Raw genomic sequence first — 12,580 nt, 5'->3', positions numbered from 1 at the left:
ATGATGGGAAAGTTTAATTAAACATACAAGAATATCTTCTTGTTTCATTAGTAACAACTGCTGACATTCATACACCATTCTAAGGGCTGCAAAGTGCTTTATGTATATTAAGAAACAAGGTAATATTCCTAGATAGTTAAGATAAGATATGCTGCTCCATAGGGTTCTAGCCATGAGTAGAACAAAGGAGAAAAGGAAGGAAAGAACGTGACCCAATTAAGTGTGCCTTCTTGAAGTCAAAGACCATTTATTTCACCCAGAGTTCAAGATTTCTGTACTCCCTCCAAAACTTGAGCCCAAAGATCTAGAATACAAAAAGTTAACACATTTACCTTTAACGAAGACATAAATGGAAGTGCTCAAGCCTTCTTTGTTGGTACACGTATATTTGCCTGTATCATGAGCATTGGCACTGGTTGTGAGCCACGTTTCTGTATTTCTGCTCAGTTCAAACTGAAGAGCATTCTCAAAAGTCCACTTCACCGAGCCATGATCAAAGCATGACAACTTAATCTCACTTCCAGAACTCACTATTAATTGTGATACGGCTGGAATGATGGATGGTGAAGAATCAGCTGGGCTACTAGTGGGCTGAAGATAACCTGCAAAGAGAAAATAAATGAATGAAAGAATGAATGGATGGATGGGTAGATGGAGAGGAGAGAGAGAGAGATCACATAGTCACTGACATTTTTACATGGTCAAATGGAGTTTTTTATACATTCCTGATTCCCATTGTAGATCTGCCCTCAGAAAACAAAGAGGAAAATTATCTTATTGGTCTGCCATTAAATAGTTTTATCTAAAATTGCTAATGAAGGACATCCCCCAAAAGCACTCTCTTCTGCAAAAATCATTAAAAGATGGTCAGATAAAATACAGGTCTGGGCTTGCCAAATGCTATGGCTTTCCCCAGGTTACACACACAGAGAAAGTTGACTCTTTGGTTATATGCCATCACTGAGTAACTGACATGTTGAGGCTAAACCAGGACATAGGGGTGGGTTCAACTTTGCTCAAACACACAGTATTTTGTCTTTTTCATAGTACCTATTAATTTAAATGTTTTACTTTAAAAATATTTTAATCCAAAGAAAAGCAAAGATCCCATAAATATCTAATTTAAATTGTGGAATATTTCCAGGTTTGAATTCTATCTCCAGTACTTAGTACTCATTCAATTTTGGGAAAGTTACTTCGAATTTCAGTTTTTTATCTGTAAAATGTTTTTAAGATTGAGTTCTGGTAAAGACCAAATGAACTAATAAAGACAGATACATAGAGAAAACAGTGTGTATCCCATTTAATCCATACATTGCAAATGATTTTTTAAAAGGCATTTATTATTTGCTTAGTATTTCCCAAAGCACTATGTTGAGAGCTAGGAAAACAAAGAGAGAATCTGACATGGTCCATACCCTCAAGAAGCTTCCTTGAGGAAAATGACAGAGAGCTCAGCAGCAAGGCAGATGGAAAGGTCTGGCAGAAGAAGAGAAAATGTCAGGACAAGTGTGGCTTATGAGGCATCAGCAAAGCTGATGGTTGTGTATGTATTTGGGGGTATTTGGTGAGGCTGAAGGGTATATGGACCAGAAAGTCTTTAGGATATAGTGACTGAGCAGAAAAGAAGGGCTGGTGGTCCCCCATTTCATTAGAATGACCCTCATCTCATCTAAGTAGAGATAAGGGAGGAGGGAAAAGAAGGGTACTCGTTTTGGCAGCTTGGGGGTCTGAAGGGTTTAGGTACCTGGATATTGATGTTATCGTTATTAATATAATGCCAGTATATTAATATTATAATATCCATACAGAATAATATATATCAATTATATTATTATAATATTCATCTATAATGTTGATATTAATCAAACAAAATATTAACAAATGTTAATATATTATATAGTTATATAAGCTATATTTAATTTATATATATGTGTGTGTATATATATATATATATATATATATATATATATATATAAATATATAAATATAATGTGGGGTTGGTAATCATTAACCAGAGATGGCAAAATAACAATAACCTGCTCTAATAGTGTAGAGGACACAGCATTGCAATCCTTGTTTTTACCCAGAGATAGATTGACCCATGTTTAAAGGTAGAAAAGAATGAGCACGTAGAGAAGAGTAGTACCATTCCAAGTAGAAAGGTAACCAATCAAAACAGAATATTGGGGGGAGGAGAAAAGTTGCCAATATGTATCCCAGCTTGCATCATCCTAGGTAAACTTTCAAGTACAACATCAAATCCTAATTCTAAGATCTAAAGCAAAATGCAAATAAAAAAAATATTCCCAGAAATATGGTATTCAGACATGGACTGAAGTAAGCAAGACTGATATAAAGGAAAGCAAAACCAACATTGAATGATACCAGAATTAAAATTAATTATGACTTTAGAAAAGGGAGACAACTTGAAAGAAGCATAGTCTCCCAGTCTCTTAGTAGAGAAGCAAATGAAGATGAGAGTAGACTGGGGCATACTTTTAAAGAAATGGATCAGTAGGCTCTTGTTATAAAGAAATGAGTTTTTACCAGGGGATGGGGAGAGCTAAAAAAATATAAAACACAAGCAATAAAAATAAAAATAGAAAGCTACAAAAATATAAGTCACTGGAAAGAAACAACAACAACAACAACAAAAAGAATAGACAAAACAGTTAAAAAAGAAAGTCATTCAGAAACGCGTTAATTTTAGACACCATCTAAATTTGATAGCCAAAATACCTAAACAGAGCTATTGGGATTCTATTTAGAAAATCACAGGGCATTAAGGAAAATAAAGGTGGATAGTAAATAAATAACAATGATTCAATTTATCCTTTCCTCTTTAGGAAAAAAAAAAGTCCCTTGTATGGGGAACATGGCCATTGAAGTGGATTGGGCTAAATTCAATATAGGGACTCTTCTAATAGCTTGAGCTGCTACATATCCCAGGTAATTCAATTACCGCTTTGCTGAGAGACATTTAAAAGTACATAAATACATTAAGATTCAGTCAGGTAAATGTGTCTGTTACTGAGAAGCCTCAAATCAAAAAGTTAGCACATCTGATAGAAAATTCAACATCATTCTTTCATTAATGGGGGCTGCCATCAATTATTTTCCTAGTCACTTCCCCTTGTTCCCCCATCTAGTCAATATCCCCTACAAGTCTATTGCTCTATCTTTCTTTCCAAATCTAAGTCCTCTACCCCCATCCAGAGTCCACCTCATGCCTAGGCTACTTTCTGGCTGGTTTTCCTGTCCCATTCCCTAGAAAATTTTTACCTTGTCCTACCCCTAACCCATCCCGAACATTGCCACAAAATTAATTTTCCAATTTCATGATATCACTTCCCTGACAAAAAATTTTCTTTGGCCCCCATCCATTTCAGAATAAAAACCTACTGATTTGGCCTGATATTCAAGGGCTTCTTCTATCTGGTTCTTTCCAGATTGATCAGAGAGGTATTAATCTACCCCCCCCCCCAAAAATCTCAGAGGTCCTGAGCTGGAATCCCAAATCTGCTTCCTAAACTCTATTTCCTAAACCCTAAACAGAGGGACTTCCTCTGCCTGGACTGAGTTTCCTTAATTATAAAATAATGGAGCTGACCTAGATGATTTCCCAGGCCTTTCCAGTTCCAAACACATGACTCTGTGACATAGTTCTATGGTATCATCTCATGGTACTCCAATGAGCATCTTTGACAAGCCGCCATGTTTTTTATTTCCCCAACCAGCAATGAATGCCCTTCACACCTATACCAATCCTATCGGCAAGGCTCAGATGAGGAATGATTCCATCTGTGAACCTTTCCTTCCAACCATGGCTCCAGGGCAGTAGTCTCCTCTCCTTCTTCCCCACCCCCTGTCCGCCACTCCTTATGGTCCAGACTCTTCAACACTCATCATCCATAGGATTCATTTAGCACTTAATCAACGCTCTCACTCGGCTAATCTTTGCTACTGGACTACTGCACCTGTGCCTCATCTTATCAGCTGTAAGATACCCAAAGGCAAAAATCAGGGGTCACCCTACGCCGGGGACCCCAGTGTGAGGACAGTGATCCATCCCAAATAGCAGGTGCTCGAAAAATCCTTGTTTAATGAATAAATAATGAGAAAGGGCAGAAAGAAAAGGCCTCTAAATGCTAGCTGCTTATTATTATTGGTGACCTATCACCAGAATAATATGAATATTCCATGAATAATCACAGGCACTTGAAACTGCTGGACTAGAAAGAAAATGAAAACATAGAATGACTACATGATGAAACCTGCTCAGAGACCACTACAGAATAAAAAGGTGGTCTTCCTGGCAGCTAGTTCCTATGCTGGGCAATTAAAATGACTGGTTTTGTTTGGGAAAATAAATCATCTAGAGTCAATTCTCAATTATCCATGCTAATCGATAATTGAGTCATAGGAAGCTTTCTAAGGTATTGATTGATGGAACTCTTTAAGGATATAGGGCAGTTCCTAGATCTCACATATCCCCAACATGTCCTGTCTTTTGTCCTGCTCAAGTTCTCTAAGGTTCCCTTCGGATCTCAGATTTAATGAAATTTACAGCAATGAAATCTGTGAAACTTGAAAGGAGGGTCTAGCAAATATGATTTGATGAAAAATTGACCTGCATATGGCGGAAGGATCTCACCCATCCCAGGGAACTCAGTCGCTCTCTCTGATCTTCAACTTTTGTTTCTGTTTTTTTTTCCTTTTAACAGTGAAAAAAGCAGAACCACAAGAATCAGGCTAACAATAACTATATAAATGAAGACAACTTTATGAAGGGCAACAAACAAGTTCATAGTCTAATCAATGATACCAATTTATCAAAGTTCAACAAAATGTTTTTTCCTTCCTTTTAACAGATTCCTCCCTCAGTTTTTTTTTGTTTAGTAATCTGATTTTTTTGTTCTGGGTTGTCTTGTTTTGCTTAACTCATTTTTGCACATAATACTTTATGTACATGAAAAAATGAGGCTAAAATAGGAGTTTGATGAGATCTGAAGGGCTATTGATCTTGAAACAAACTTTAAAGAATGTTTTAGTATGGAAATAGGTTTTGAACAATGATATATGTAAAACCCAATGGAATTGCTCATTGGCTACAAGAATGGGGAGGAAGGAGGGGAGGAAAAGAACATGAATGATGTAACCATGGAAAAATACCCTAAATTAAATAAATAAAAGAATTTTTAGAAATTTAAAAATAAAAATAAAGTATGTTTTAACATTTTTATCTCATCACTAAATTCTTTCTTTGTTATCTCCCTTCTATATTAAAATTTAAATTTCTTCATGATAGTAGTTGAATATTGTATTTTTCTTTTTTCCATTTATTTGTTTGGTTGGCTTTTTCCCCCCGTGGTTACATGATTCATGTTTGTCTCCCTCTCTTCTTCCCTCTCCACTCCCAAAGTTGACAAGCAATTCTACTGGGTTATACATGTATTATCACTCTATACGTATTTCCATATCATTCATTCTCCTTGCTGTTTTTCTTAAACGTTATCTTTATTTTATTCCAATAACAAATTTCCACATAAATTTTCCAAAGTTAAATGACTCATGTTGTCTCCCTCCCTTCTTTCCTCTCCCCTCCTGGAGGTGACAGTTCCACTGGATTATACATGTGCTATCACTCAAAACTTATTTCCACATTTATTTATTTTTGTATGAATATTGTATTTTTCAAACACAAAGCCTGATGATCAATGGATCATGATGAGGCATATCCTTTGAAAGCAGAAATCACAGTATTTCTTTTTGTTCCTTTGTTGTGTCTAACAGGGGAGACCCAAAGAAGGTACCCTGACAACTCTGGTTTTATGTAAAAAGAGTAGGAATTGGGTAATGCAACTGGCTTTACCCAGGTTAAACTGACAGCTGAAGTTGATTCTTTGGATAAATAAATGCCAGTCAAGTTGGGATTAGCCGAGGTGGTGGGTTCAAATTGCTAAACTACATGGTATTTGGGGCTTTTTCACAGTACCTCAATTCAAACTTTCCACTTAAAAAATATCTTCATCCCAGTAAAAGCAAGTATTCTACAAACATCTAATTTAAATGGAGAAACAGTTTATATGGAGAAAGAACGATGTACAATAATGAGGAAAAAACCTACATAGAAGCAACTCTTGTAATTTGGAGAAGTGAAGAATGAAGAACTGAATTAGATTCGTTAGTGTTATTAAGGGAACCAGCTTGATGTTTAAGGTCTCTAGTTCCTTTCAGTTCCCATATTGTTGCCCTTACACCACAGCACAAATTAAAAAGCGTATGTTGTCCTACATGAAATTTTGGCTATACTTCATATTCCCAGAGGAATGAAACAAAAATCAAGTTGGAAATTTTTAAAATTAATTTATTAATAAATTTTAAAATAAAGAAATGAAAATAAATAAAGATTAATGACAACTCACATGAGTTTCTTTTTAAATTATTTTTACCTGAAATCTTTAATTAATTAATTAATTAATTGGTTTGGGGTATTTTTCCATGGTTACATGATTCATGTTCTTTCCTTCCCCTCCTCCCACCCCCCTCCTGTAACCTACGAGCAATTCCACTGGGTTTTACATGTGTCATTGATCAAGACCGGTCTCAGATACTTCCTAACTGTGGGATCCTAGACAAGTCACTTAAATCCCATTGCCTAGTTCTTACCACTCTTCTGCCTTGGAACTAATACACAGGACTGATTCTAATATGGAAGGTATTCCCAACTTTCCTGTTTTTTAAAAAAAAAAGTTTTTTTTAATGAACAAAGTTTTGTTTTAGTCATTTGAATGGGAAAAAAGCCTATCAGTAAAAGGGTCCACAAAAGCAATAGCAGCAAAAAAAGATCATAAATAAGCCAAATTAGATTCTAAGGGCAGAAAGATAGTGCAGTGGGTAGGTCTTGGAGTCAGGAAAGCCTGAGTTCAAATCCAACCTTAGACATTTACTAGCCAAGCTGAGGTCTCTAGGGATCCTATTTCCTATTCCTAGACTTTGGAATTCCATTTCCTAAGCTTCCATGTCCTGGTAAAACCATCCCCTATACCTGGAATGATCTCGGTCCAAATCTCAAGCTCTTGAAACCTCTGCTTCTCTTTCAAGCTCAGCTTTCACTCCTTCCTTCACAAGGTCTTTCTTGACCCTCCTCTTCTCCAACTCTCTAATACTACCTCCCCCTAGCGTACTCCATAAGTCATTTTGTACCTTTTAATATATTTTTTCTATTGACATGCATGTATAGGTTTCTCCCTTCTTTTCTTCTTTTTTTTTTTAAATTAATTGAAAGTTTTGGGGGCAGCTGGGTAGCTCAGTGGATTGAGAGCCAGACCTAGAGATGGGAGGTCCTAGGTTCAAATCTGGCCTCAGACACTTCCCAGCTGTGTGACCCTGGGCAAGTCACTTGACCCTCATTGCCTAGCCCTTACCACTCTTCTGCCTTGGAGCCAATACACAGTATTGACTCCAAGATGGAAGGTAAGGGTTTAAAAAAAATTAATTGAAAGTTTTTATTTTGGTTTCTCCCTTCTTGTCACTAAGGTCCTTCAGAACGATTTCTATATTGTCTTTGGAACCCAGCACCTAGGACAGAGCTCTCTACCCATAGTGGGGTCTTCACAACTAGAAAATAAGGATTGGTCTCATTTGTATCCCCATCATCTAATAAGCACAGAGTAGGCCCTTAATAATACTTTCACTATCTAACTTGGGCATCTTTCGAAGAAAGTTTTGCAAAACTGTAAAACAGAAACTTAAGCTAATATTCTTCTAATCCGGAGGGGTTGGTTGGATAGTTCTGCTATACCTAAGCAGTTCTGAATTCCATGCTGCTGCAAATAGAAATTTCTGGGCCAAACAGCATATGACAGAACCTTCATTATACAGATTAAAGTCCTTATCTGGTCCCAACACAACATCATTAAAACGCACGCAAGCTCGTGAGATGAGGCCGGTAATAAATGGAAGACTGCGAGACTGATGCTATCTCACCTTCTTCTTAATCTTATTTAGGGAGTCATTCATTTTTTTTCATATGAGAAAAAAAAAATCCTCTTTATTCAGTACTGTTCCCCACGCATCCCAAAGCAAACATGAATCAGAGAACCAAGTTTATCCAAAGAGAATCGTGGCAAGAGTGTTTGCATCCATTTACCAGGCAAGAAAGACTATCTGGTCCTCCTTTGATCTCAGAGCCCGGCCGCCATTTTTAGCATGCTGCTTCTTCTATCATTGCCTCTACGCTTTAGGAAATCACACGCCAGCTGTTCTACGCTTGGCGAATGTCTTCTCGCTACAAAACAATAGAACTTAAAAGATCATAAAAGATAGACCATGAAGATGAAAGATGAACGTCCTATGGAGCCAACATATGTCAAGCAGATAAGACACATTCTGGGGCCACAACTTGTTGATAACTCATTCCCCAACCAATGGGTTTGTAGATTGAGATGGGAGAAGGAGAAGGGAGAAAATGGACCAATCACCACATGTTACTCCTTGGAAAACAAAAATGTAAAGGAATGATCCAACCTAAGAAGCATTTATTAAGGACCTACGATGGGGAGGGCACTAACTAGGTCCTAGGCACATAAATATAAAAGTGAGACCGATTTAAACAAATAGCCTTTTTTCCCCCAAAAGTTCTCCATGATTCCAATTGGGGAATGGCTGAACAAATTGTGGTATATGTTGGTGATGGAATACTATTATGCTAAATAAAGTGGAGGAATTCCATGGGGACTGGAACAACCTCTAAGAATTGATGTGGAGTGAGAGGAGCAGAACCAGGAGAACATTGTATACAGAGCCTGATACACTGTGGTACAATCGAATGTAATGGACTTCTCTACCAGCAGCAATGCAATGATTCAGAACTATTGGGAGGGACATATGAGAAAGAACACTATCCACATCCAAAGAACTGTGGGAAAAGAAAAACAACCAACCATTGGATCACATGGATCAGTGGGGCTATGACTGGGAAAGTGGACTCTAAAAGATCACCCTAGTGCAAATACTAATAATAAGGAATGGGTCTTGATCGATGGCACATGTTAAACCCAGTAGAATTGTGTGTCATATATGGGGGGTGGGGGGAGTGGGAACGTGAGTCTTGTAACCATGGAAAATTATTCTAAATCATCTAATTAAATAAAATTTTAAAAAATAAAATTTTAAAATCTTTTTTAAAAAGTTCTACATGAATCATGTAACCATGGGAAAATATCCTAAATTAATTAATTAAAAATATCCTAAAATAATAGAAAATTAAGTAAAATTTTTCAAAAATAAAGAATATAAATTAAAAAAAAGTTCTGGATCCTTGTAGAAAATTTAACAGTAATCTGTACCTTTTTTTGGTACTCTGAGGAAATTTTTTGATTTTAAAGCCCCCTCCCCCCAAAACCAAACACAACAACAACAAAAACCCAAATTTCTGAACCTCTGAAAAATATCTCTCTGAAGCAATGGATAGAATCCTCCGTCTTCTGGTCTACCATGCTAGGAGATGCTGTACCAGCACTGTACGGTTCATTCTTAAAGACCAAGTGAGTGGTGACTGCTGGCGTCCAGAAGACCCACCTCTTGTCTGGCCCTAGGTGAGAGTTCTTTGCTATCCACCCCCAGAGAGAGAATTGCTGGAGTCAGAATGCAGAGGAAAGCATATTGGGGTTTATGTTTGGGGTTTGGGTTTTATAAGATTATTCACTTTCAAAAATAAACAATAGAATGTGAGAGTCCTCCATATCAGGGGGCTCAGGAAATGGACTGATATCACAAGGAGCATCAGCTGGAGTAGGGGGAAGAAGTAGTCTTCTTGCCTTGGAATCACAGACAGAAGGACAGAAGAGGATGCTAAGAAAACTACAGGTGCCTTTTCTTTCTCTGGCCTGATTTTCTATTATTTAATAAATAACTGTACATTAAGATACAATTTCCAGAGGATTTTAATCAGACACCCTTTTGGTGTCTAGCCTATAGATCTCTTCTCAAAATAAAGTTTTTTAAATCATTGATCTTTAGTTGAAAAAGAAATATCATTTTTTCCCCATGCAAGTTCACAGACCTGAAATCTATCCACAAAACCCAGTGGGGACCACATATAGGGGTCCCAACAAGAGAAATCTGTTTAATTTATGTCTTTGTATCGAAAACACCTAGTGCCTGGAACCTAGGAAGCACATAATAAAAGCTTGTTGAATTCTCTGGCCTCAGCATTCTCATCTTACAGAATGTAAGCTCTCCAAGGGATGGACTAGAAAGACAGACACACATGCACTAGTGGCAGAGCATAAAATAATGGCCAAAACATTCTGAAATTATATAAATTATAATTATAATAATATAATAACATATATGGAATTATATAAAGAAAAACATTTAATGTCTGTACCCTTTCATCCAGGAATTCCACTTTAGGCATATGTAAGGTGGTGAGTGATAAAAACAAAGCCAGAATGTTTAGAGTAACCCATTTGTCTAGAGAGAAAAATGAGAAACCCAGTAGATGCCCATTGGTTGGGGAATGGCTTAGGAAACTGAATGAGTCACCTCTCAGAGCCCAGAAGCCCCAACGCAAGAATACAAGGATGGGCAGGATGTGTCATGGCCACCCAGGCTACCCGTCTTTCAGCTCATGGCCTCTGCATAAGCCTTGTTCCATCTTCTCCCCTCAGTTTCCCATAAAAACTACTTTGCTTTTATCTTGCAAGGACTTACATTGTATCTCCCAATAAAATCAAGCTTCCAGAGGGCAGGGACTCGAATTTTTGTCTGTCTCCAGCACAGAATAGGCACTTAAATGCTTGTGGTTTGTCAGATTTGATTGTTACACTTTAATTACATCTTCTCTGCTCAAATTCAAGAGTGGATGGATACAAAAACTTTAAGTAGAGCCTGCTTTGGGGACAGATGTTTTATAATGGCTCAGCTATAAAGTCCATCACTTGAGAGTGAAGACAGAGACAAGCACAGCCTAAACTTTGAAAGAAGTCTTTTCATTTGTTTATAAAAGTGGAAATGTATTCGTTTCTAATTGAATTGTGACCCCCTACTCCGAATGAGGATTCTGACTGCTAAACTACCAACAAGGCCTTCCCACCCCGCCTTTGGCCACAAAGACTCATGATGAGGGGATGTTCGGGTCCCCCAAAACCTGGAAGAATGATATTTTGCCACTCAGGCAAGGAGTGACTTCTTTAACAGGGCAACTAAAAAACAATGCAAGCAAGATTTAAAAATCAGTTTCTACACAGAAGGAAAACATTTGATTTTCACTTGTTTATATGGGTATTGGATGTGTGGTTTTTGGTTTTTAAAAGATTATTGCAAAAATGAATTATATGGAAATAGGTATTGAGGAAATAGGTTTACATGTATAACTCAGTGGAATTACTTGTCAGCTCTGGGAGGGGGAGGGAAACACATGAATCATGTAACCAAGGGAAAATACTTAAATAAAAAAATAAATAAAAATCAGTTTCTATAAAGTTCTCTACATAAGGGAAGATGCAGTTCAGAATCGAAGTTGAAAGATGAAAAGCTTGTTTTTTGTGTGTCTTCTAGCTGCACAGGCATCACTTGAGGGATAAGTTTCCTTAGAATTTCAGAGGTTCCCTGTCTAGCATGGAAAAAAGGAGGGGGAAGGGAAAAAAGAGAAAAGAGGGGAAAAGTGCCAGTGTTTAAAAGGAAGTAGGACTTCCCCTTTCAGAGTTCTGATCTCAGAGGAAGATAGGGTGAGAAAACTTTCACTGACATTATGAGGCTGGTCTTTCAAGTTTCAGAAAAGGTGCATTTATAGTCATGAAATAAAATTCACCTGAATACCATGGCAGACTCTCAATGTGGCAGCAGGCATCCAGCCCTAGACTTGGAAATGCAAGTTTCCTCATTTCTCTGGTTTTTTCTTCCAACAGTCCCCCTGGGGCTACAACTGTAAATATTTATATTTTTGTGGCTTGTTTTTTTTAAGTATCTGGAAAGCTCCTATTGAAATCAAAATAGGATGAGATAAGAGAGGATGACTCTGGGTTCTGAGGTTTATTGAACAAAGTCCTCTCCTTCTGGGAAGCTGACAGGATAATAGGTTCCTGACTTCTCTTTAAATGTTAATTCCCTTGCCTATTTCTCCAAGGGAAGTTAAAAACCCATTTAAGGCACCTACAGAACAGCTGTGGGAAAGGCTGTGGCGGGGTTACCTCCTAACACAAAAGGGGTGACACCAATTTTGTCCAGACCCAGAAATACAAACAAGAGGCCCATTTATGGATGTGCCTGTTCTCATTAGGTCCCCGAAGCCTGCGTGCCTCGTAGAGCATCTCTTTGGCTGCTTCTTTCCAGGAACAGATGGATTTCAGCAAGATCCTGCAATCGGACCCAGTGAACATAAACTGCTTTCTTGCTGGCATTTTCCAGAGCACATGTGGCACTCATTGGGAAGCAAATCATGGGAGGAGAGCATTTGTAAATTAACCGACCACCAGGCCTGTTTTCTCTCAGAGGCAAATAGAGAATCTGAAGCAAAAGCAAAATGTGGATTCTCAAGGACTCAGGGGCCTGAAGTTTCTTTGACTGGAGA

General features: G+C 37.6%; 1 protein-coding gene across 2 annotated transcripts in view; it reads right to left on the bottom strand.

Moving 5' to 3' along the window:
* Nucleotides 1-12,580, bottom strand: part of KIT (KIT proto-oncogene, receptor tyrosine kinase) — a 95,864-nt gene that overhangs the window by 47,746 nt on the left and 35,538 nt on the right. For both annotated transcript variants that reach the window (XM_056802625.1, XM_007496449.3), the window contains exon 2: nucleotides 333-602. In XM_056802625.1, the coding sequence (XP_056658603.1) occupies nucleotides 333-602 (270 nt within the window). The remainder of the gene's footprint in view (nucleotides 1-332; nucleotides 603-12,580) is intronic.

This window comes from Monodelphis domestica, chromosome 6 (genome assembly GCF_027887165.1).
Source record: "Monodelphis domestica isolate mMonDom1 chromosome 6, mMonDom1.pri, whole genome shotgun sequence".
NCBI classification, from domain to species: Eukaryota; Metazoa; Chordata; class Mammalia; order Didelphimorphia; family Didelphidae; genus Monodelphis; species Monodelphis domestica.
Note: the sequence above shows the minus strand (reverse complement) of the source record. Positions and strands in the feature narration are given on the sequence as shown.